This window comes from Thermobia domestica, chromosome 1 (genome assembly GCF_964235325.1).
Source record: "Thermobia domestica chromosome 1, izTheDome1.hap1.1, whole genome shotgun sequence".
In the NCBI taxonomy this organism is placed as follows: Eukaryota; Metazoa; Arthropoda; class Insecta; order Zygentoma; family Lepismatidae; genus Thermobia; species Thermobia domestica.
The window spans coordinates 259,867,464-259,894,375 of NC_137454.1; the positions used below are offsets into that span (position 1 = coordinate 259,867,464).

The window sequence follows — 26,912 nt, forward strand, 5'->3', positions numbered from 1 at the left end:
CATTGATAGTTATAGTTGTTATGCTGATACAGCACTGGAGATGGCAGAAGAGAAAGCAACTATGGTGGTTGGCACAGATATCGATTTACTCATCCTTCTAATTACACTTGCTTCCGATGACTTACTTCCAAAAGTCATCTGTTGAAAAATGCCCTTCACGGACTTACCATATTAACTTTCTCCAAGATGCACTTGGAGATATATTTGGTCTAGGAATTAATTCGTGCGGGTGGACAAGAGATGGCGCAACGAACGGAGCGTCCCACAGTTCCGTGTATTCACACATGTGTTGCAAACCCCTGTCATCGCGTATCGTTCGTAGTATAGGGCAGTGGATTAAAGTGTCAACAACACCAGTTTGTAGTTAAGTGAACATGGCGCAATTTGTGCCTGATAAAGTGTTTTTGCGGGGTGTCCTGCTGTATTACTTTAACATGCAGAAAAGTGCGACTGAAAGTCATCGTATTTTGGTGGAAGTGTATGGTGACCATGCTCTAGCTGAGCGAACGTGTCAGAAGTGGTTTGCACGGTTTAGATGTGGTGATTTCGGCTTGGCAGACCAAGAGCGAGCTGGACAGCCAAAAAAATTTCAAGACGAAGAATTGACAGCATTGCTCGAGCAGGATTCGTGTCAAACGCAGGAACAACTTGCAGCAGCATTAGGCGTTGATCAAACAACAGTCTCCAAACGCTTGAAAGCCATGGGAATGATTCAAAAGATGTCACATTGGGTTCCACATGAATTGAAAGACAGAGACGTTGAAAGACGAAAAACCATTTGCGAATTGCTGCTTCAACGACAGAGCAGAAAGGGGTTTCTGCATCGAATTATTACGGGTGATGAGAAGTGGATCCATTACGAGAACCCTAAACGAAAAAAGGCCTGGGTGAAACAAGGTGAACCAGGCCCATCACAACCAAAACGAGATATTCACTCTGCAAAGGTTATGCTGTGCATATGGTGGGATATGAAAGGTGTGGTATACTATGAGCTGCTGCAACCGGGTGAAACTATGAATGGAGAACGTTATCGACGACAATTAATGCGTTTGAAGCAAGCTCTGGCCAGAACACGACCAGAATGGGAGAACAGACATGATAAACTTATTGTTCAACATGATAACGCTCGCCCACATGTCGCAAAACCGGTCAAAACCTATTTAGAAAATGTCGGATGGGAAGTTTTACCCCACCCGCCGTATTCACCAGACGTTGCTCCTTCGGACTACTACTTGTTCGATTGCATGAACAACGATTTGATTGGACAGCGGTTTACTTCTTCAGAAGATATCGAAACATGGGTCTCTGACTGGATCGCTTCCAAGGATGAGGACTTCTTTCGCCACGGAATCCGTACATTGCCTGACAGATGGGCGAAAGTGGTGGCTAGCGATGGACAATATTTTTCTTAAGGTATTTATGTATTTTGTGTTTGTACTACAGCTTCAATGTGTGCGTACCAACCGCACGAATTAATTCCTAGACCAAATATGTCAAGGGATGCTGTTTCAGGGTGTGACACCACGTCATCTTTGTTTGGCCAAGGGAAGAAAAAAGTATTCTGACTTCTCCAAACACAGTTTAATCTATGACAAATTACTTCAGTATTCAATAATCCCAATGCAAATGCTCAAGAAATAACAGAAGCAGGCGCGCAACTTCTATTGGCCTTGTACGGTACTCCTAAAGCAAAGACGTCTCTGAATATTCTTTGATATCAGAGTTTCCTAAAAGCAGTGGCAACAAGTCTTATCACCTCTCAGATGGAACTTCTCGACTTTCCCCAACATCTGCGGCAGCAAGAGAGCATTTAAAACATGTTTATCTTTAGGTGCAACAGTGGAGAAGCAACAACTTGCTACCCACTTCATGGGGACGGGTCTTCAAAAATGATTCTCTGCAGCACTTTTAACGCAAGAACCTTCGGTTCCGAACTTTATCTTAAAGTTAATATCATGCATGTGTGAAACTGGATGTGAACAAGGTTGTCGCTGTCGTGGTGTTAGTTCACAGTGTTACGTTTTGTGTGGATATTGTAATGGTAGTGGGTGTAGCAACTCCAATATTCCCGGTTTCGATTATGATGATGAACGTTCTGTTATCCGTTACCTGTTCGTAAGAAAGATGATTCAGATAAGTAAGATGTAATGTCGAATCGTTTGTGGCATTCTATATTGGCGTTGAGTGCTCTTTGTTCATTTATTTGCATGATGCATTATTGTTGGTTACAATGCACTATTATTAGTTGGTTCAATAAGAAAATAATGTTGTCAATAATGGTTATTTTTGTTCAAGTTATGTATGTCTCAATTTTAACCAGGCAGAGTTGATAAGACCAAAAAACATCTCCATCATTCATATATTTTTTTTTGAATTCAAATTAGAGCTCTGTATTATTTAGATAGTCTACACTTGTTTTTAAAAAGTAAACGTTGAAATGTGTGCCATGATTAGGAGAACAGACATTTTACTATCCTTTGAGAATATTCATATGTACTAACAAGTATTGAGCAGAGTTTAAAAATATATCTCCATAAATTCTAATATAAGAAAGTTCTATCACCATTTTGCAGTCGGCCTAGTGAATAATCATATCTTGTAAATAAATTAACATACCTCCCTTACTACTAATGATAGAGGAAACATATTGGTATCGTTTTAAATCTCTAAGAGTGTATTACATAACTAAAGAAAAACATCTCATTTTGTCGCATTTTGTTGTTAGTTATTTATAGAGAAACTAAACAAACAAACAAAAAAAAAAGATTGAAAAAACATTTTCTCAATTTTGATTAATATAACTTAGAAGAAATGTTAGATATATATAAGATATTGCTATATAAACATTTTTCAACTATTTCTCTGTAATTTGGTACAAGAATGACCTTTCTACGTTAATTCCGTGACAGTTTACAGGCATTTAAACATTACCCTAGAAGTTCTTACGGCGGCCATATTGTAGCGTCGGCAAAAATCCACTGTCAAAAATTGTACAAATTTTTGCCGCGCTCCACAAAAATTAATGGCAATTAGCTTTGTTAATTATGATATAGAATATTGTTTTCTTAAAATTCTAAAACAGGAAAATAGAAAGAACATATGGAAGTCAGTCTTCCTCTTAGCTCACTCAGTTCCTTCACGTTGCTTTATTTATTTATTTACCGTATTCTCGCGTGTATAAGCCGCACCCTTAAAATTTAACTTTACTTCCGTTAAAAAAAATCTTTTGTTCGTTTACCGGTAATTATTGATTCAAATCAACAATAGCGGTATTTGAGTTAACGTGCTTGTTCCTATATTGAATCGTTGTTTCGTCTGATTGTGGCTTTGTGGATTTGTTTTCTATACGTGTTTCGTGTGCTGTACGGTAAATACCGTACAACAAACGCAAAAAATTAATACCGTAATTATCTTTAAGCCATTTTAAATCATTCGCGTGTATAAGCCGCACCCTACATTTTCGTTTGCTTTTTCGTGAAAAAAAGTGCGGCTTATACACGCGAGAATACGGTATTATTTTTTTCAATTAAAAGATTTGTTTTATTGTGTCTGTTTCCATCCTCCCTCCGAAAGTTGACTTCGTCTGGTGAGAATAGTTAACCCATCATCGCTTCCGTCTGGGGAAGATAACATTGTCTTTTCAAGAAAAGTAATAGATACTCATTTTGGTTATCGTAGTTTTAAATTAAGAAAAGAGACAAGAATATTCTAAATTAAATTTTATTTTGTCCATTGGTGAAAAGGTTATTTTTATTTGTCAGTAATGTATCCTGTATGACTAACACAAAGTCTAATTTCCTTGCAACAGACCCACAAGTGTTTGATTATAAATTTTATTACTCACTCTGTTTTTGACAGTTTTCGTCATACAACTTGTCACAGATCCTAAGTTACTACTTCCACAGTGCATGTATGAAGTTTGATCTTTAAACTTTCCAAGTTTTATTTGGTATATAATGTGCTTAGCTAGCAGTGAAGTAATTAAAATTGTCATCCTAAATTTACACCTTCTGTAACCAGATGTGACTCTTTGTGCACATGAGGTGAAATATCTAACCTCTTAAAATTATCAGAGTCCTGTATTAAAAAAATATCTAATGTACAGTAAGCATTTAGGAAACGGCCCTTCTTTCTCCTGTGCAACTCCTGAGTCCAAATTTCGTTTTACAGATAATCAAACTCCAATCAGGTAAGACTAGAGCTTATCCCCTTATACACCTGACACTGCCGAAGTGCTTGGTGCAATTGATAAGGTTTTAACGAAAGCCTATTGCACCCTCGCTCTCGAGGGAAAATGGTTGCGTTTTCGCCGAGGCACGAGCCCTGTGCTCTCCCGTTCAGGAGGAATTTCGTCGAACATTCACGACGCGGACATGCTGTCCGTCGTCTAAGGAGCAATTGCTGTGTTGTCGCCGAGACACGAGCTCCATGCTCGTTGCCCCTTTCACGGGAACTTATACTTGGAGACTTGTCTCCCGTAGACAGTTCATCTCCCGTCACGTTTATTACCGACTAGTGCTACTTTGTTGTGTCGGTACTGACTCTTAATAACATCTTACGGCGTATGAACTGATTGGCGAATGCTTTAGTACCACGGTCGCCTTAGTTAAGAATTCCATCTCTTAACTTTACTACGAACAGTGCGTGTGTTATCGCCATTTCATTCATCAGTGTTAACTTCAGTTGTACTCAGTATTATTGTGAGTATGCAGCTCAAGCTAGAACTTATTTGCTGCTATTAAGACTTTTCTATTAATCTACAAGAACTGTGTTATTCACGGATCCATTACGATCCATCATTAACTCTAAACTGCTTTGGCTTCTAAACGCTTCCTAACTCATATTTACAGTTTGCTTGTGCTAAGACTGAGTTACTTATTTTTCGAGACCTCATGTAGGACATAGCCTGTTGTTGTATAAAGTCTACGGATTTATTCGAGCCAAACAATAAAACTCTATCTACCTCCAACTACTTGAGTCGCTTCAAATTCTCACAATATTTCCTTATCTAAATCTCTCATCGTTTCCTCGAGACATCTATTAACGCGTCATTCATCGGCGTACGAGTGCTATAGTCTACTGGGGAATCAGAACAATCTGTGAAGTCAAATCCCGTTGGATGCCATTCTATTGGGCGCTGTATTCTACCATTCGTCTCACCTTTATTCCAATATATTCGGACCAGAAGACCAGCCTGTGAGAAGTTTCAATACTCAGAAGAACTCCTGTACGAAGCCCAGTGACATCATCTTGTACAAAGTCCTGGTAATCGTCCTTCTACCCTGTTCTTGTGTTTCAGCCGCTCGAAATACAAGTGAGTAATTGTAACATCAGTTGTGATTTAGTGTGTTAAAGTGAAACTCGCTATCTGATGTGTACGAAACGTCTATACCAACGTCGGTGGTACCCCAGGAGTTTTTCACCATCTCGACTTCAGAATGCCTGGCGGTAGGACCACGGACCTCAGGTGGGTTACAACAGTTTCTTTAGTATTTCAATGTACCTATCGCTTGCATTTCCTTTTCCATCAAGTCGTTTGACTATAAAGAAGATCACCTCGCACGTAGTTTCAAAATTACTTTGAAACCTTTTTATTGTTTTGGTGTAGCTTACGTGAATGTTGATAGAGCGAATTCCAAGCGTTTCTCTCTATTGGTAAATTGATATTTATGTTTGATTTCGAATGATCTCATTTATTAACGAATGGCAATATCTTTTGTTTAGTGATAGCGGTATGATGTATTTTTAATACGATAATTGTTCAGTAATCTAAACTGACTGATAGCAGTGGTATTCCAACTCGCTGAAGCCTCTACACTAATATTAATAGAGTTGTAAGATCTATTTTTGGCATATCCTGTAAACGTTGATTCATATTAATTACTCATTCTTTTGTGTATTAACACTGCTTGTCCGATCTCTACCGAGACGGCCACATTCTATTTATTTGTATTGCTTTGGGACCCGAACTCTGTTCCCTTTGACAAGTGGTTATTCGATAGCCTTATTACTTGAGATGGACATTGCGCCTTGAATCATTTGATATTGTAATTGTGTTAATAAATCATCTACCACTCGAGCCACGTAGCTCGCTTTTGATATGGACTAATTTAAAGTCCCTATATAAACAGCCTTTTTCAAGGCTACTACTTGTTCTTTGATATTGTTATTTTGTTGCGTGTGGACTTATCACAAGTCCTGGTGGTTGACAGTCTCTCCAAGACTGCTCATTCTCATGCTATTACGCCCGATGGGATTTATGACATTCCGATATGGTAGATTGTTACTAAGTGTTCTTGTTATATGACATTTATGTTTTGCCGGTATGTAAACACTTTATTGTTGTTTGCTATCGTTCTCTGTCGGTGTCTTAAACACCCCGTTAGTACGCCCATAAATTAGTTAAGCGCTCGTGTATGTTTGAATTAATATTTGTGGATACTACAAAAGCTTACTTGAGAAAGTGAGCAAACTATTATTCTCTGAATGCAAGTGATAGAAGCAGTGTTCTCACAACCTCAAAACACTGAAAATCCTATCAGTCGGCCACGAAGATCTATTTCCCCTTGACCCCCTTCGTGAGCGCGACAATATTGATGACGTCATAACTCAGATTCCACAGCTCGGAACTTCGGGGACTTTTAGTACGATAACTAGGACATGAAACTGAGACTATTGCAAAAGGTTTAATCTTTCTCCTATTTTTTTCAATTCAGGACTTTATTATTATTATTATTATTATTATTATTAAAGTTACTGGTCTATAACGGTATTTTAAATATTGCATTAACAGGATCACGAATCCCGATTTCTCACATGACTTTTTTAGAATAAAGGATTTAAATGCCAAGTGAAATGATGTAATCTCTATGAACTACTATAGAGAACTCTGTTCTATCCAATTAAAACTACGTAGATTATAAAATTAAATTTGAATAACTTCCTATGTAATGTGTAAGAATGTGAAATAATAAATTTAACAATGTTAACGGAAAAGATAGATCTCCGATTTTAAAGCTCTATATAGATTTATATAAGTTTCTGTGGTATGAAACTAGTTCTACTCTTTACTAAAGCAGAATTATCTGACATACCAGAACTTGAAACAAAACTTCAGATGCTTTTTTTTTTTTTTTTTTTGTTAATCAACACTTTTTTTTTTCGTCAATCAACAAGTGCCCGCGACTTGTGAAAAATCCACCGGTACTATTGTGAAATACCTTTTTTGTGCTCTACAGGGAATCGAATGCAACAAAGAACAACACATTTTAGTCAATAGACCAGTGAGGGGGGCTACTTACAACTTCTGAAAATTCCATTCCTGCCACGTTCTATACATATACAATTTTTAGGTCCAGGGATCAACTGAAGTCTACACTGCTAAATTAATTTTATTATTCATGTAACGTGTAAGGTAAAGACTAGTTTTTGCATTTTCTTTCGAAAGAAATCAATCGAGGAACGAAAAATATACAAATATGTACTTACAACAAATAAATATAAATGAAAGTAGTGTCTTTACATTTTAGAATGCTTTCATATACAGCAATATACTGTCTTCACATTTACGTCCTATTATTCTACCTTCTTAAGACTAAATACTACAGCACTTTCATAAATAAATACAAGGTGCGAATTAATGATTTCATTAAGCCGGCCTACCATACTTATTATTAAAGGAAGAGATATTATTGAACTATAAGAAATTATGATAGCGAAAATAATACACGTAAATTCTACATTGATAACTCGCATATTTTTTATATGCTGGCACGCAAATAATGACTAGCACTCTACTGAATTATTGTGACCAAATAAACTGAAGTTATTCTGTGATTATGTAATTAAAACTTTCTCTTTTATTATTTAAAACACCTAAAATACCTACTAATATTTAAAATATCATGTAGTCTAAAAGATATTGAGTCTTTTGAGCACGAGATGGTGTTAGTGCCCCAAATCTGAGAGTACATGAATCGCAGCAGGTCAAGGTTAATGCCATTTGACAAATGACTTGAAGCTAGCAGATGCGCAAAAAATGTTGAAATTCTTGTAATCAAATGTAAGGTTCTGCGTCCTAAAGATTAGTGAACTTTCTGCAAGACTGCGCAATGTTCCATAGGCCTGTGAAGAAATTTTTGCTGTTTATAGGCAAGATACGCTGTCAAAAGCAACAGCCAAAAGACGGTATAGTCGCTCTCCTTCTGGAAATTTCGATGTCCAAGATGATCTTCACAGCGGGTGACCAATCACAGAAAAAGTGGATGAGATTCTGGCGAAAGTTGAGCAAGTCCAACATGTGAGTAGTCATTACATCGTCAAGGACTTAAACATCTATCACCAAATAGAGTTAAACCATTTGGAGAAAACTGGCTACAAAAAAGAAGCTCAACGTTTGGGTGCCGCATGATCTGACTCCAAAACATTTACTCAATCGAACTTCTTTTTGCGAATCTCAACTGAAACGCAACGAATTGGAGCCATTTCTGAACCAATTGATCACGAGCGACGAAAACTGGATAACCAATGACAACACTGTGTGAAAAAGATCGTGGTCGAAGTGAATAAAAGCTCCTTAATCTTTGGCGAAGTCCACACTGAAGCTGAAGAAGATTATGTTGTGCGTTTGGTGGAACTGGAAAGGTATCGTGCCGGGCAGAACGATAGACTCGGAGCCATACTGTCGACAATTAGTGCAAGTGTAACCAGAAGTAAAAAGAAACAGCCGGAACTGTTCAACATAAAATGTCTCGTATATCATGCTGATAATGGCAAATCTCATACATTTTTAACGATCCGTCAGAAATTGAGAGAACTTCGCTGGGAGGTTATAATGCATCCATCGTATAGTCCGTACCTGGTACCGTCAGACTATCTCTGCAAAACTCCCTGAATGGTGGTGTCAAGTCAGTCTCAAAAGAGGCCTGTGAAAATGTATCACAATCTTTTGATCGCTACAGGAGTTCTATAGCGATGGAATTGTGGTGTTGCCGCAGAAATGACAGTCATCGAACAAAATTATGCACATGTGGTTTCATAATGTTATTTCTAATTAACAATAAATGTATTACCACTTTTGGACTCCAAAGGCTCAATACTTTTAAACAACTTGATGAATCGACTACTACGACCTAATGAATTGGGTTATTAGCTTAATACACTAGAGACCGCCCGAGACATGGATATCTCATCACTTTAAGGAGGAACAATTTCCGATAGTACCAAAGATAATTCGCACCCTGAATGTAAAATTAGCCTACTAATATTTACCCTTCTTATTAATCCTGGTATCTTGATCAAGACGATTCAATCAGGAACACATAAAACGAAACAAGAGTTTTGAACAGTGAGCAATCTTTATCTAAGGAAAATCACACAAATTAAGAGTATCGGGTTATTTACAAATAATTACGACACATATTTCAACATTTGTTATGCACATGGCTCATCATAAATACATCCTGTGAATAATAACATGAAATACTGTGAATGCAGAGCAATACCTGTTCGTTTGCAAGAAGTATGAGGAGCTGTTTACACTGGATCATTATCAGCCATTAGATGGTATTAATATTTAAGGATAATAACCGAAAGTACTGTGCAAAAACTTTTTATGAACCATGTTTTGGTTTTATTAAGGAAAATGTAATTGATTTTAAGCTATAGTTCAACGTCTCCATTCCTTTATGCGTATTCCATACACCTTTCTAGAAGCCTGAAAATACCTTTACGGTTGAACTTTGTTCCAGCCGCTTGCAGACACTAACTCACTGCTTTTAGTATCTCCTCCGTCGTCTGAAAGTGCTGACTTTGTAACTGAGTCTTTACATGACTAAACAGATGATAACTTCGAGGAAGAGGGCAGATAAAGGCTGAGATTAGTGCGGGCGTGCATTTTTATGTTATTCAGGACATGTTATGTTATTATGTTATTATTTTCTTTCCAGGACATTTCTCTACAATGCACATTGGAGTTAGTAAAGTGTTCGTACTAACGGCGAGCATTTATAGTCATGTTTACCTTTCTGAATTCCAGAAGACGGCAGTATTTTTGGTTTCTTTTCTTTTGCCGGTAGGGTTGGAAAAAATCACGATTATTTAAACAAAAAACATTTACTTATATGTAATAGACATTGATCATCTTTTTGTCGCCAAGTTGAATGATGCAAGTAAGATTCGTTGAAAAGCATTCATCTCAGTGGTTTAAGAAACTAATAACCTATATCAAGGTTAACCTATATCAAGGTTAACTGCATACGAACTGACGCTACCGAGGTTATATAAGCAACCGAATCCATCATACGTGGATCTTGCTCTAATAAGGAGCGCAAAACTTTGATGAAAGAGCACCTGTTTCAACTGGACCGCCTAGGAGAGCCAAGAACTATTTTTCTCAATCGGTAATAGCAAATCAAAGCAAGTAAGTGCCACATTGTCCCGGTTAACAAGATTTGCTCTCTAAACCACAATGAATCGACCTTGATATCTTCATTGTAAAACTTTCCTTCTACCCTTGGGAAAAGTATTTCAATCAAAGTATAGAAATAATGAAAAATATCCAGGTCAATCCAAACGCTAACAATGCTTAACAATATTTTAAATGGTTAAACTGTTTTAGCGCTCATGTCAACTTATTTTCAATATACCGAATTCCATTTCCCTAACATGAGGGGATCGTAAGATAAGCTTAATTATCAGCATACCTATTTTGAACTCTTCTTCCCATATTTTAATGGAAGTGACATGCCCGGCTTGAGTCAGGTACTACAAAAGTACGTTCATAAATTCATTTCAAACAGTTAAGCTGTTTTCTCATGATGATGAGACAGACTTCGCCAATTTGAATGTGAGAGGGAAACAATATATAAACATTTTTCTCTTCTCATTTTAGAAGTGAAATTCTGGAAAGTGATGGGGCACGTGTCAAATTCATTTTTAATGTTGACCTTATATGCCGAATTTCATCATCTTAACTTGAGAGGCTCTTAAGACCCTTTCTTTTTGGTATAAATTTTGAATCCCCCTTAGGATACGCATTTTAATCAGTGATATGATAAAAACACTTTGAGGTACTTGAGGTAGGTGCTTGAACTACCAGCTTGCCGTATGTTCAAAAATTCATTTCAGAAATCCTCTCTTTAACAAGGAGTTAGATCATCGCACGTTCTTGAAACGAAACATTACTATCAGCCATTTTGAAACAACTACCTGCACTCACGCGATATAAGTTAGTGGCGTCAACCTATTTCGATAGGTTTAAAAACGTGCTGGGTAAGCACCGGCCAGTAATATGGAAACCGGGTTCGATGGCTGACTCAACATAAAAATGAAATGAAATGAAATCTTTGAGTTTTACGTCCCACGGTTATGCCGGTTAGGCTAAAGGAGACGGTGATAATGAGTAATGAATGAAATTGTGGAATGAAGAAAGTGGGAGGAAACGGGAGAACCCCGAGAAAACCCACGCACACGGTGTTTGTCCACCACAAAATTCACTTGGCGGGGGCTAGGATCGAACCCGGGACCCCAAGCACCAGAGGTGAACGCTCTACCACTGAGCCACCGCGGCCCCGCTGACTCAACATAGGAGTTGGCAAAGGTAGAGACAATTGACCCTCCCTGGATTCTTGTATTCAAATAAAATTTATTTGAATAAGTCCATTTCAAATAAAGTGCGTACTAAATGTACCCTTGCTTTGTGAAACTGAGTTGACTACAAAATATGTCAATTTGATTATTTGTTGAAAAATTATTGATGCTCTTCCAAACAATGCAACACATCAGTGGATATCTTTTAGTTTGTGCAGCTTCCAGATTTGCGAAATATTTTTCCGAATTGAAGTTAGCTGCTAACATTCTTTAGTGTTCAAATTGATAATTTTTCTTCTGTCCAAGATCACGTGATCTAGTTGGTGATTATATTCCAAGATCACAAAAAGCGTTAGTATCTTCAATAATTTAATGAAAGTTACTTTAAATATTTTGAGTGAATTAAATATCGAACTGACTGCACACCAACAAGTATCCAAAAATACATCGATCTAACTATCCAAGAGATTTGGAGGAATAATTAAGATGTTCAGTATTAATTCCATATTTAGATTCTCTAACTGCATCATTGGAAAACTACTTTTCTCCTTGCAATAAGAAAACATTTTCTGTGAATGATACTTAATCCTGGAAAATAATATTGCTGGTGGTCCAACATGGTAGGAACTGTGGAAAAACAAAGGCATTACAAAGACAACAAAATACACTGACTTACTGGGTCATTCTTCCAAATTCTATTTTCGGTGCATTCGCAATTTTGATTGGACTAACATCCTTACTACGACGTGCACTTAGAATAATCATTTAGCACTCTCTGTCGTGCAAATCTTGGATCTAACAAATTACGGTAAACGACTGAACTGCTTGTCTCATGAGCGTTCCCCATAAACAAGTAAACACCAAGGAAAAGACGTTTCTGGATTAAGTCCTTAAATTCATTTTTCAACCTTACCGCCTTCAGTTCGCGTTCAAAACAGTACAGAAGAAAAAGTAAAGCTGAAAATATGTAAAAGTATAAAAACTGTTTATGTTCTCATAGTAAAATACTGATTTCTATTTCAGATTGAATAACAGCACTGAGAATTTAATATGCTGAATTAAAAATTTAGTATCACAAAAATATTAATTTGTAAGAAATAAGTCTGATTGTTCTCGGCCCTACACATATCACAAATATACAATGATAATCAAGTTTGAAATGACTGACTTAGCCCTTTAATAGCCTAAATAGTAAATACCTAAAGTATCGAAATGGAAATGATCTGACTTTACTCCTACCTGAAAAAAATCCTGGCGACGTCCATGTACCTCAGTTGCACTTTTTCACTCTTTGAGCTTTCACTAAAACAAAAACAGTTTATTTCTGCAACATACAAACAATAAACAAAACTTTGATAAATACTTACAACTGAAGGATCCTTTTCATAGAGCCACTTTACATAGTCTACACGAATATCAACATTGTCAGTCAATTCGGGAAGGTAAAATGTGTCATAAGGCACTTTCAAACCTTCATCATGGTTAATTTTGTTGAGCTTACTAAGGACTTCAAGTGTAATAACCATACTGTCATCCCAAACCTGTGTCTGCAAGAAGAAGCATCAAGGCAATTACATACACATATATAAACACTGAACAAAAAAATCATGTATCACACTATAAGAATGAATTGTTTTTCATCGGATCACATGAAAACAGCTGAACCGATCGAAATGAATTTTTGGACATAGTTATCATCTATCTCGAACTAAGTTTTTATCATGCTACTTTTATTAAAAAGGATATCACAAGGGGGAAGGGTAGTGCGAATCATGTGAAAAACTTAGTACCTCACGAACCCCTCAAGCTAGGAACATGAAACTTGGTGTATAAACTACTCATTAAAACAAACGGATACATGTCCCAGCGTTTAAGAAAATTTTTGTTTTAAGAGTAAGAAGGCAGGTAAGGAGACATTTTGCATCTATATTATATATAAATGTGTATCTCAACATAACCCTGGAACAATTTCTCAAATTTAGTACACATATGACTCAATCTGAAAAAAAAAAAAAAAAAAAAAAAAATACTGAGGCGGTACGGCACACCTAGTACTCCAAGGGGATGCGAGGTGGATGACATCCAAAATATGTCGAAAATGTCCTATATTACTGTCGAATTCATAGTTTTCGGTGCGCAGAACTGAAAAGTGACGCTCTCGACGTAGTTTAAGTCCTAATTCAGCTCCCAATCAGCACAGGGGTGAGGGTAGAAGTAGAAACTGGTTGATATGTAAAACTAATAGAAAACGCCCAATATTAAGTGTGCAATCCAAAGTTTTCGAGGTCGCTGAGATGAATAATGACCTCCTGATGCTGTTTACAACTCCACGTTCAACCCCCATCGATACGTGAATGAGAAGGGGTGAGGGCTGGAGGTGTGAAGATGTGACATTATGGACTTCTATCATTAAGCTTTTATTGAAATCTGTATCCTAGAGGGGAAGAGGATTTAAAACTTTTTGAAAACTTATTCTTTCTGTGTGAAGAAAGGCATTTCAGCTAGTACAACAATAAGTATCTTCATAATACCACAAAAAAATTTGACTATATTGAAATAATTATTCTGGTCATACGTTGCCTTCCACGGGATGTAACGCTAGAAAGCTTAACAATGACGATTATATTTACATTAAATTCAAGCTGTAGAAATTGGAACAAGAAAGTATATATTCATCACCTGCGATACGGATGGATCAATTCCATATAGTGTTTTCAAAAAACAACTTCTAACGACATTAACGACTGTTTCTCTGCAATACCTTTTAAAGTAATAAGTAGGACAATACTAATTGTCTATATGTTAACCGACGATGAAGTAACAACACTTCGCACTGTAATCAGGACGTTGCATTAAGTTCCTTAATTACACGAAACCGAGAGTTTGCGTTCATTAATTGAAAGAACGTATATCTTTTTCACTATGTTAAATTCTTCTTAAACCCTCTACAAAACTGATATGATATGAATTTCAGATTGTAGCTAATTGCCACTTAACCTTCATCTCGAAATTTGATAACACCATGCCACAAAGACGTCTGCCCTCTCCTTTAAAATATACTTCAATCATCCATACCAATTATTTCTTTATGAAAATTTAATATTATATTTTCTTGTACATGATTATAAAGCAAGACAATCTAGTATCGTAATCACGGGTGTCAAAAATTAATAGTTCGGAAAAGAACAACTAATTTTCTTCTTCTTCGAACTATTTTTTAATTATTATAGGTTTCTACCACCATAAACATGAGGAAAGGTAATCAAAAACCTTAAAAAAGATACACTAGCAGTAATGCTGCAACTGTAATCGAGTGTAGGTGAAATATATATATATATCCTCAATATTGTATGCTTAACGAGATAGAGAATATGTTATACCAAAATCAAAATAATTCAGATGATACCCAACGTTGCATTGAGTCGAAAAATCTACGAGCCACTATTATGATACAGTATGCAAACTATAACACAGAAGCATCGTCGAGGCACTTTTCCTTGGGGGGATGGGGTAACAAAGCCTAAGCGAGCCCACACCAGCATCCCGAATAAGGAAATAAGGGTTTGTTATTAGATTAATCTTTTAAAATATAATTCGGAATTATCTGCAAATTTTCAAATAGATTTGCAGGAAAATGGTTACCAGTTAAGAAGTAATTATTGAAACTTTAAACTTCTATCTTTAAAATTAAGTTATTTCCAAATATGTTACACCTAGTTCAGTTACCCTTATTTCATGCAATTTAAAGTGACAGATTTTGAATATAAATGATTACAGATAGCAGATCCTATTATTTATGCAAGCTATTAAAAATGAAATCTTTCAGTTTAACGTCCAACGACTATTTTCCTTAAGCTAAGGAAAACGGATGATTAAGGCAAGTAATGGCGATGGAAGAATCAATGGTGTGTTGTAAATATATATATATATATATATATATATATATAATGTGAAGTTTTTAAATTTAAAAAAACCCTCTTTTTCATTTTTTCAAATTAGTTTTTTTTTTTTGGCAACTATTATTTATTCATTTATGTTGCAAATAAGAGAAATAATCAGCAAAACTCGAGTCGAAGGCCTCGTTAACTTACGAATCCTTTCTTTCTTTGTACCTTTACGAGCAAAATGGTGTGATTATTGTACATCTGAATACTTTTTTATTATTATTATTACTAGTAACTCGGGTTGTTGTCTCATTCTCCCGTCCTGGTCCCGTACCTGTCTCTCTTACACAAGCAAGGGAAAGTACCGAAATTTTCTGTTGAGCTGTTATTGCTGTTCGATATCTGACATTGCCTCCTACAGTAGCAGCATGTGAGAGGTCGTTCAGTACCTATGCCGCAGTACATTCGTGTAGACTAAATAGATTAACAAATGATATATTCATATCAATCACAACCTTAATTTGGACGTAAGAGTAAGATTGCCTCTTTTGGTTCGAATATCCCCGGAACATCTGCAACTTTCACCACATCACTCATCAGCACATCAATAACATTTATAGCGAAAGAAATCGACGAATGTTTTGAAACTGAAAGTGACGTTACAGACATTTCGCAATTTACGCTACACGACACTTCAAGCGACACGCTTGAAGTGTCTTCACACGATTTTTGTAAAACTGATGAAAACAGCTTAACAAAATTGCTTTGACGATATTTGTATGTTTATAAAACCATACCCTTTGTTAAAAGTAGCTACTTCAAAATATTTTATCTCCTCAACCTGATAGATTATTTAAGTAGCAATTTCAAAAGTAACAGATGCCGTTTTTTGATAATATTTAGAGTTGTACAAAATTGGGTGCTTGTTGCAGAATCTGAAGGAAAAATTAATAAAATGTTAGAAAGACTAAAGTCATGGTGATTGGAATAAAGGGGTCGGTGTCAAATATAGAAGTAGGAGGAGAGAAAATAGAATAGATGACTAGTTTTCGATACTTCTGTAGTATTATCGGTGATGATATATGAACATGAAATAAAAACAAGGATAGGAATGGCGAAAGAAGCCTTTAGGAGGAAGAAAATTATATTTTGTAGGATCTTGAATAAAGGGTTGAGAAAAAGATTTATAAAATGCTTCGTTTGGAGTAATTGTACTGTATGGGTCACAAACATGGACATTACGCAAAAATGATGTAAAACGACCGGAAGCGTTCGAAGTGTGGGTGTGGCGAAGAAAAAGACAATAGCTGGGTCGAGCGGAAAACGCATGAAGTGTTAGAAATGGTGGGAGAGAAAATAACATTTTTAGATATTATTAAGAAGAGGAAGAGAAATTGATTGGGACATTGGCTAAGGAATTGGATCATGAGGGACGTTTCAGAGGGTATGGTGGCAGGAAAGTCGTACGTGAAGACGAAGAGGTTAGTGGAAGACCGTGGAGAATGGAAGCTTTTCAGTTGCGGCAAGTGACCTGTCAGTAATGGCAGAATACCTATGATGATGATGATGATGAGTCTTGTTGTAAACAGTAACCTTATAAGAAAAAAACTTTCTCCTTTTTACATCTTAATTCCAATAATGTTGCTGAGAAATATTGCTTTAAATTACGTCATCCTATATTCATATCTTGTGTGTACAAAAATTGTACAGATCATATATCTAGTCGACAGATTTATGTGTGGAATTTAGAAAAATGCTAGTAGGCAAATTAGTATTTTTAGAGTTTACCTTTAGACAAGTTATTTGCATTTTATACTGCACGTGAAATTATTTTTGTACTTTTTAAAGGCCTGCTTTCACGTGAAAACAAATTTTCATTTCTACTTTTATTTCTTGGTTGATATTGATGAAACACTGCTCAAACCCAGATTATTAGTAGGTATGCTACTCATACATATTGTAAAATAATATTTGTATCCTAACAGTATCTAGCGTTTAATCTATGTTGCATTTTATTGTAATTACCTACATAAAGTACCTCTTACTTAAATAGATGTTAGAAACATTACAAATAACTATTTGAAAAAATAATAGAAAAAAACGAGAGGCAATGTGCTTTTCTAAAAAAAAAAAAAGTATGTTTCTGAAAAAATACAAACTTTTTTTATTTACAACGCTAATAGAAGGAAACGGAAGTACCCCGAAAAAACCACGGACATGATGTTATCCACACAAACTTACTTGGCCGGAGATCGAACTAGAGACCAAGCTATTAGAAGTTCACTTGGTGAATGCATATACACATAGCTACCAAAAGCTGAATGAATCGCGTATAGTTTCTTCCTTCTCTCTCTCTTTCTTTTATCATTTGCTTATGTTAAGATATTGAAAATACATGTTATCACTTTCGGTAAACGGCCATTCCATTCTTACGGACGGGACATTTTAGCTCACGATTGTATCAAAAAAACAAAATTCTAAAAAATATACAGGATTGTGTATATATCTTAAGATTGGTAGCTGGGCCCTTTTTATCTAACCCTATTTTTTAATAACAGAAACCGATTTTACCGTCTTTATGATGATCAGTAACTAAACTTACGGACGGGACATTTTTTGGACACATGTTGTTGTAGACGTCAACTTGAGCGTCATTTTCTGCGAATTGCAAAATTTTAGCAAGCTTATTTTTTTTCCTGTTGGGTTTAAACTATTTACCTACATGTTGCCTCACATTTCATCTGAGAAAATTTATATTTTACTCAATAAAAAAAGAGTCAGTAATCTTACGGACGGGACCAAGAATTATCTTACGGACGGGACAAAAAAATAATTGCTAAAAAGGGCTTCTTGGAACACTCTTTACTGTCTGAACTGAGTTATTACCCACAAAAGAACTAAAACCAGACGTAATGTTTACAGATTCGAGAAACAGAAAGGAATTATGCACTTGAACTCTTTTAAAAATTAACACAACTACACGATATTAAGACAAGGAGATTGGATGAGATTTGTAACTTCACAGATTTTTTCACTTGGATGTAAACAGTTGAATTCACATTTTAAAATGTTTAGCACGTACAAAAATTCAATATCATCATTCTTCTCACCACCACCTTAAGTGACAACAATTGTTTGTGTGTGTTTAATTTCTTCGAACACTTTAACCAATTTGGCTACTTTTATTGTCACTCTGCTTAACTTATTGGGGGTTATCATATTATTAGCCGGAATCCGAGTAAATATCACTGAATTTCACTCGCGCTCCTTTCGGACGGTCTTCAATTTCTTCACTTGGATCTAAATATGACGATTCTAGCTCAGCGTGCTTCCACACTTCGTAACAACTTGTCTCAGATTGAACAGTTCTTCCGGTTTCAATTGACGCTCATGAACAGGGCGAAAATAATGTCGAGACTGAACTTGCGGCATAGAACAAACGCGGGTCCACCTTTTCTCGAGAATATCCCTGTGTTCACTCACAATTTCTTCACCAACGAAGAATAACTGAATTCCGTCGGGCTTACTTTTTCTCATTTGAAACTCAGTGCAGCATTTGAAAAATTCCCTTGCTGTAGAAACCTCCATCTGTCGAGACTTAACCCTTTGCCACACAATTCTCTTGAGTGTGCCTCCTACACCATCCACGGCTCCTTTCACGTGAGAAGTTGCAAAAAAGTTCCACTCACCAGTCACCCCAAAGTCATTTTTTATCATACACATGTTTGCGTGGGTAAATTTATTTTTGAACTCCTTAGCACAGCCATCTGAGAAAACAATCATATGGCTCGTAATGTTACTAACAATCGCATAGCACTGCTTTGAATTCTTCATCCAGGCCACACCAGGAAAAATAGTGACTTGAGTTTGTTTCCAGTGTGCACCCTGTATTTCGTTTTGTGCCACATAGGAATAATTTTCTGCAAAATCTACTTGCAGAACAACTTCACCACACTTCAAGTTGTCTTTTTTCATTTGAAAGTAAGATTCTTGGGTCATCTTAACAAAGCAGTGAGTCTTAAATTTTAACAAGCTTTCTCGTATCACATTTACTGCATCTGGAACAGTCCCATGGACAGTACAACGAGTTGGGTGTCCGTTCACATCAATCCACTGCTTCCAAAAAATTTCTTCACTTAAATCACAATCACTACCAACGAAAGCTGAAAGATCTGTTGTACAAAGCTGGCAGTTTCCAGTCATGCAATTTTCGTTGGTCACATCACAGCAAAGGCCTTTAAGATCTTTGGCGGTTTTAGGAAAACCATGTATTGCCTTGACCAGTTCACTCACAATGAAATTGAAGTTCGCGTGAAGCTTACAGACACAAACATTATGTGGCAATTTAGAACTAAGCATAATGTGTGTTGGTCTCAATTCGTAGAACTTACTTTTCTTTACTTTAATTTCAGGACACTCTGTACGAAACAAAGTAAATGTTTCATTTACTGTCATTAAAAGGTGTCTCTTTTGTTTTTTAATTTTCCCATTCTCAGTTTTAACGCTCTTGAAATCGCGCTTTCCAGGAGCTTGCCTACTTATGTCGTCACGGCTGTAGAAATCTTAAACCTTTTGTATAGTTTCATTGCTGAAGATTGTAGCCCCCCTTTCAGTGATTACAACAAATAGTAACTGTATCGAGTACTTCTTACGGACGGGACACATTTTCTTAATTCGTTTATTTGTTAAATATGAATCACTGGTTGATCACACTTTGAAATTAACTTGAAATTACATTTCTTCCTTTACATATGCGTTTTCAGAACGTTATTATTATTCTACAGAACATAAAAAGAACTTCTTTACCTTTTATCTTACGGACGGGACATCCGAAACACTTTTAAGTGCTGAGCTATTTCTAGGAGAATCAGAAGTGATAATCCACTGCCGAACACTGCATTATGCACACAACAGACAATGACTTTTTTCCTTCCAAGTGTTGCTTTCTCAAAGTCAGTAACATGGATAAATAAGTGTTACCAACAAACGCCTGAAATATTTCCCGGCAATGCACAGGCAGTTTAGTAAATTCAAACTGCCAAACTTGGACAAAATAAATTTTAATTGCGTTTATTTATTTTTCACTCAATGATACACATTCTTCGCTAACTTAAGGCATATTTTCAGTTAAATACCAACAACATGAAAATTTCACTACAAGGTTTACTTTTGCATGGAATGGCCGTAAACTGAAACTATCACCAAAAAACAACCGTCTGAAGTTATAACATTTTCCCCCCCACACGAAATTTATTTCAGATGTATGTAACATTTCTAACATCTCTCAAGAAAACGATTGGCTTTATTAATAACACTAAACGCTATACTATAAAGAATAACTATTTAAATACTGTAAGCAAATTGGATGAGTCAAACAAATACAGTGATACATACAGTTATTTAATATGTACAATTATTTATTATCTATGTAACTGATACACTGTAATACAGTTATTGCTTGATTTTTTCACATCTTACGCTATTACTATAACTCGCAGTTTTGCCCCACTGGTTAATGGGAACTGAGTGATCGGACCCATCATAGTCAAACATGAGATCATGCTCATAATTTCAGTTTTGAAGCTGGTGATTAATACCAAATATTTTTTATTTATAAAATATTTTTCTGGTTAAATCAGGCCGGCCATAGACTTACGGGATATAGCGCCAGGTAGTTCAACTTTCATGACCTTTACCATAATTCATATTTCCTGCTTCGACGTTGTCGTTTTGCTTGTCCTACTATTCTCGTACAATGCAACTAACACAGCTTGATAGCTCAGTAACATAAGAACAGTCTGACATTTGACAGTGAAAACGGTCTTTATTTGATCAATTTAATATTATATTGCAAGGAGATGCAAGTAAGAATAGTTTGTTCTCCATTCCACAACTTTCTAGAAAATTAACTATTCCCTTATTTTTCCTTTACTACTATTATTACTTGGTTTTATCGTTTTCTTTCCCACTACGAAGAATTGTGTATCAACTCTAGTGCAAGAAATCTGAAATTTCAGTCGGGAACGGTATATTTGTAACGGTCAATTATATTTGTTTATACATAACATCTTAAGTCTACACCACCAGAAACCGGAACACACTACCTCAACAACGACTCTCAAAACATTTCTCATATTTAATCTCCAAGAATCCATGAATGTCTCTGACATACAATGAAACATTAACTGACAGAAGTATTAATCCACTACCAGAACTTACCTTCAAACGACTATTTGCTTCAGGTAACCTGAGTAAATATATCACAATGTCTTTATAAACCCGTATTAATCTTTCAAAATATTCCATTGGAGTTTTGCTCCACCAAATGCCTATAAAGAGAGAAAATTAATTATTACAAGTATTTTCAACGGCAATGTTTGAATCACCACACCGACATATAATTTCCAAAATTCCGATGAGGATATGCACATTTCTAATTTGATAATAATTCTAAAGAGGCCACACACATTTCTAATTTGATACTATCATCAGCCTACGACAAATAAATGTAATGAACAATAAAGTGCTTGTGGAGATAAACATGCAAAAATCTAAATGATTTTTGGCAATTCATCTGTGCATTTTGATTTCAAATTCAGTTTGTTTATATTCCACAAAGCTGTATCTGATTCATTGTCGAGTTACCAACAAGCTGTTTAAAACACCAGTTAAATTTAAACAATTAAAAGGTATATAATAACTAAAAAAAAGAATTAATTTCAAACGAAGGCATTTAAGTTCATTTCCAGCGCCTTTCTGTAATTAGTTTATTGTACGAATATATCTGCTTTTCATTACTGATACACAATTAAGAGTGTGTTATTTCCAGAGTTAATACTTTATTTTCCCTGCAAGTCTATGTATTTTCGTTATTTCTCATACCTATTTTTTGTAGAATGACCCCATTATTCTTACCTGAGAATATGAAAAGAAAACGTAAAAAAGAAAAATCAAGTAATCTCTGAGCCTTAAATTCATAATTTGATTCTATGCTGAATGTGTTGCAATTACGCCTGTATATATCTGCCTTTTTCGCACTTAAGCGTGTAAATCGGTTAAAATTTTGGATAAGACCCTTTCAGTATGGCAAGAACTTTACCCCTATGTCCGTTGGATTTTTTTTTTTTTTTTTTTTTTTTAAATCTCTATATTGACATTCAATTTACGCTCCGTTTCAGACAGTACTAGTTAATATGACGAGGTATCACAAAGTTTGTGCAATCACTTACAAGAAATCCTCTTTGTGTAGAACATTGATACCATGATGGTATTAGTTCTTCTCTACGTTGTCACCGTGCCTAACGACATATCTTTGCCAGTGGTTCTTCATTTTCCGTAAGCCCGTTTTGTAGAAGTTTGCAGTTCGACTTTGAAACCACACGGAAACCACCTCAGAAATGATGTTATCCCAACTGTCAAAATAGCGTTCTCTGAGTGGACGTTTCATTTCTGGGAAGAGAAAGAAGGCAATTGGTGCTAAATCCGGTGAGTACGGGTGTGGAACAATATTTCATATCCTATGTCCACTGTATTCGTCATGGATGCATACGTGGAATGAGCTGACGCATTGTCTACGAACAGCAGCACCCCTTTTGTGTCAATTCACGACGTTTCTTCTCCAGTTTTAGTCGAAACTTAGTCAGGAGATGGGAATAATAGGTACTAGTAATAGTTTGCATCTGTGGCAGGTGATCTGTCATGATGACCCCTTTAGTTCCAGAAAACGGAAAGCATCACCCTGGCGGCACAATTTTGCATCGTACCTTTTTAGGGTCAGGGAGGAGGGGGTGTTTCCGTTGTTTCCACATTTTCTTTGTTTCTGGATCATAAAAATAAACTCAATTTTTACCCATTGTCACTAGTTCACCGAAAAAGTCCTCTTCATCCACCTCACAATGTTACATTTCTCTTACAGCGTCCTTGCGATCTTCTAGAAAGGTGTGAGCAGTCAAGGCACCCACGTGCTGAGACTTTCTAAAGATGCAGCTGGTTGTGAATGATATTCCAGGCAGACCTACTCATAAGTATTGCACACAACACTTTCAATGGTTATCCTCCTGTCTTCCATTATGACCTTCTCAACTTTCTCCGTCAAGACGGCTTCATCAGTGAAAGATGGTCTTCCAGATCTAGAGGCGTCTGCGGTGGTTTATGTGTCCAATTTGGAATGTTGTTTCCACTTGGATACCATCTCACAAGATGGTCTTTCATCCCCATTGATATCTTTCATCTCTTTGTGGATCTGCTTTGCTGATCAAAATGAAATGACAAAAACCCAGTTCAACCCAAGTGCTAACTATATTTAAAAATTCGTTTCAAATGGTACGTACGGGTGTTACTTCTTTGCGAAAAATTTTAACTTTGCGGGAATTTGAAGTTACATGATGTTATCAAGAAAAAGATGGGCCGCTATCAAAGGATGTATTGTTGGTAGTAGTACTTGCATACAGCTCTGCAGAAATAGTTACTTTTGTCCCATCCACCGCATTTACCCTATTTGGCATCCCCGATGTTAAGTTCGTTACTGAAGTAGGAAACTGGTTTGCTGCAGAACTTGCAAAATTCCATGGAGTGTGTTCTTAAGAACTTCTGAGATATGAGAAGTGTGAAGAAGATATATGGTGAAAGAAGTGTCAGTGGAAGACATTTCCGATTTCTTGCACATCCAGATAATAGTCGGAGTAAGAACTTTTTGATCTGGTATTTTATTATTTTCAAGTTGATTTGAAAGGACAATGTACTACAAATAAGAAATATACATCCCACTAACCTGTTAAATTTAAATAAGATGCGTTGTAAAATGATATGACCACGGTGTTAACGCACTGAAGGGAAAATAACAACGAATTATGATGAAGATTAAGACCTAGTATGCGCTGGATAAAGAAACTGAGAACGTAATTCCATGTTCTGCTAACTAGCAGGCAGGACAGAAAACACTTGAAAGCCTGATTTTGCTGTTGCAAAATGATACGATCACCATGTGATAGGGAGGCGGAGGAGAGCGTTACTTTACATTGATGAAGGCTGTTAACGCTACAAGCCCTCGCAAGGAGAAAAATAGGTTAAGTGTAATTAAAGACACAGTATTGAGTGTGTGTGTGTGTGAGGCGTAGAATTGACGTAGGAAAATGGGTCAGGAGTGCTCTACATGACTATGAAAAAGGGCAAATTATCGCTTATAACACTGACGAAATGTCGGCCAGAACGTTTGGGAGCGCCGTACGTGTGGTTAATAATTAATTAAACCTGAGAAAAATTATGGTGTAAAGAAGTCGACTGAAAGACCACAGAAACTAACAACGAGGTCAGAAATGTAGTTCGTAAGCTCAGTGGCGGTAGTAAAATGTAGAATACATGTCACGTGATTCCACCACGAACACAAATCAACCTTGTACAGAGCTACTGCAACGTGTTACAATACACGGAAAAGGAAGTTCAATCTCGGTTCACAGCGATCACAAGAGTGAGTAAGCTGAGTGAAAGACCATGTGAGTTGAAAGGAAGACGGGAAGTGAAATAAAAATACATTTCTCTTCATCTTCAGTACAGATGAAGATAAATTTAACTTAGACGGGCCAGATAGGTGAGCATATTACTGGCATGGTTTGAGAAAAGAGGAATAAATCTTTTCCAAACGACAGCAAGGTGATAAGTGCATAATGGTCTGGAGTGGATTTGGTGCTCACGACAAAACAAATCTGGCTTTCCTTTCATGTTGTATGAAAGGTCACTGACTATCAAACGGCGCTAGAAGATAACTTACTTCCCTTTGCTAATTTTGATTTGTGGAACTTTCCCGATGCTTCAACAGGATAATGACACTACGCATGTGGCTAATTCCACGAAGAATGGTTTCAGCGCAAAAACACGCCCATAATGGATTGGCCTGCAATCTCGCCAGACCTAAATACAGTGGAGAATATCTGGGGTGTGTTGGCTCGGCTAGTGTATGCTGACCGTAGACAATACAGTAATTATCGAGTTTCTGAAGGATGCTATTGTTGTTGCATGGGATGCAATTAACTTTCCCAACTTACACAAACTACTGCATACTATATTTGAACTATATTCTAATCACAGAATACAGCAAATGACTAGGATATTTACTAATGTAAGAAATGAAAATTATATATCTAAAAATATTTTAACTGAAAACATAAAAGAACTGTGTTAGTACAAAAATTCTTTTTTTTTTTACAGAAATTAGTCAAAATCAGTCATGTGAAAGTCGTTGTGGCTTTCACTTTTCAATGGCTACACGACTATGAATTTATTGTCTGGGAAGTAGGCGTCACTTAACTTACGACTTTCGAGAAACTACTACTGAAATAAGAAAATGGTGCATGGTACGACATGAGTAAAGAATGACGAGTAATTAAAAGAGTAGGCATACATGTTGAGAGCATCAGTATTGGCAGCTCTTGTCCGCTTAATCGCAATCATTCATTTAATCAATGAGGGATATATATATATTTGGTCTAGGAATTAATTCGTGCGGTTTTACAAAAGATGGCGTAACTAGCTTATTGTCCCATAGTTTCGTTGATCCAAACATGCGTTGAAAACTACTGTCATTGAGCATCTTGTTTAGTATATGTCAGTTGCTTGAAGCGGAAACAACAACATTTTTTCTTCAACTGAAAATGGCGCATTTTGTGCCTGATAAAGTGTTTTTGCGGGAAGTTATTCTTCATTGCTTTAACATGAAGAAAAGTGCTACCGCAAGTCATCATATTTTAGTGGAAGTGTTTGGTGACCATGCTCTAGCTGAGCGAACGTGTCAGAAGTGGTTTGCACGGTTTAAAGGTGGTGATTTCAGCTTGGAAGACCAAAAGCAATTTGGACAGCCAAAAGAATTTGAAGATGAAGAATTGAGAGCATTGCTTGATCAGGATTCGTGTCAAACGCAGGACGAACTTGCAGAAGCATTTGGAGTTGAGCAACCAACATTTTCCAAACGTCTCAAAGCCATAGGAATGATTCAAAAGATGTCTTATTGGGTTTCACATGAATTGAAAAGAAAGACGTTGAAAGAAGAAAAACCGTTTGCGAATTGCTGCTTCAAAGACAGAAAAGGAAGGGATTTTTGCATCGAATTGTAACTGGTGATGAGAAGTGGATTCATTACGAGAATCCTAAACGAAAAAAGGCCTGGGTGAAGCAAGGTGAACCAGGTCCTTCACAACCGAAACGAGATATTCATTGTACAAAGGTTATGCTGTATATATGGTGGGATTTGAAACGTGTGGTGTACTATGAACTTCTGAAACTTGGTGAAACTATTAATGGACACCGCTATCGACAACAATTAATGCGTTTGAAGTAAGCTCTGGCCTGAAAACGACCAGAATAGAATAACAGGCATAATAAACTTATTTATCAAGATGATAACGCTCGACCACATGTCGCAAAACCGGTCAAAACCTATTTGGAAAA

At 36.4% G+C, this 26,912-nt stretch overlaps 1 protein-coding gene across 3 annotated transcripts in view; it reads right to left on the minus strand.

The window, feature by feature from the left end:
- Herc4 (HECT and RLD domain containing E3 ubiquitin ligase 4) overlaps positions 1-26,912 on the minus strand; it is a 171,408-nt gene that overhangs the window by 61,274 nt on the left and 83,222 nt on the right. For all 3 annotated transcript variants that reach the window (XM_081726048.1, XM_081726055.1, XM_081726061.1), the window contains exons 13-15: positions 21,693-21,802; positions 12,957-13,136; positions 9,271-9,291 (exon numbers count right to left, since the gene is read on the minus strand). In XM_081726048.1, coding sequence (XP_081582174.1) covers positions 9,271-9,291; positions 12,957-13,136; positions 21,693-21,802 — 311 coding nt within the window. The remainder of the gene's footprint in view (positions 1-9,270; positions 9,292-12,956; positions 13,137-21,692; positions 21,803-26,912) is intronic.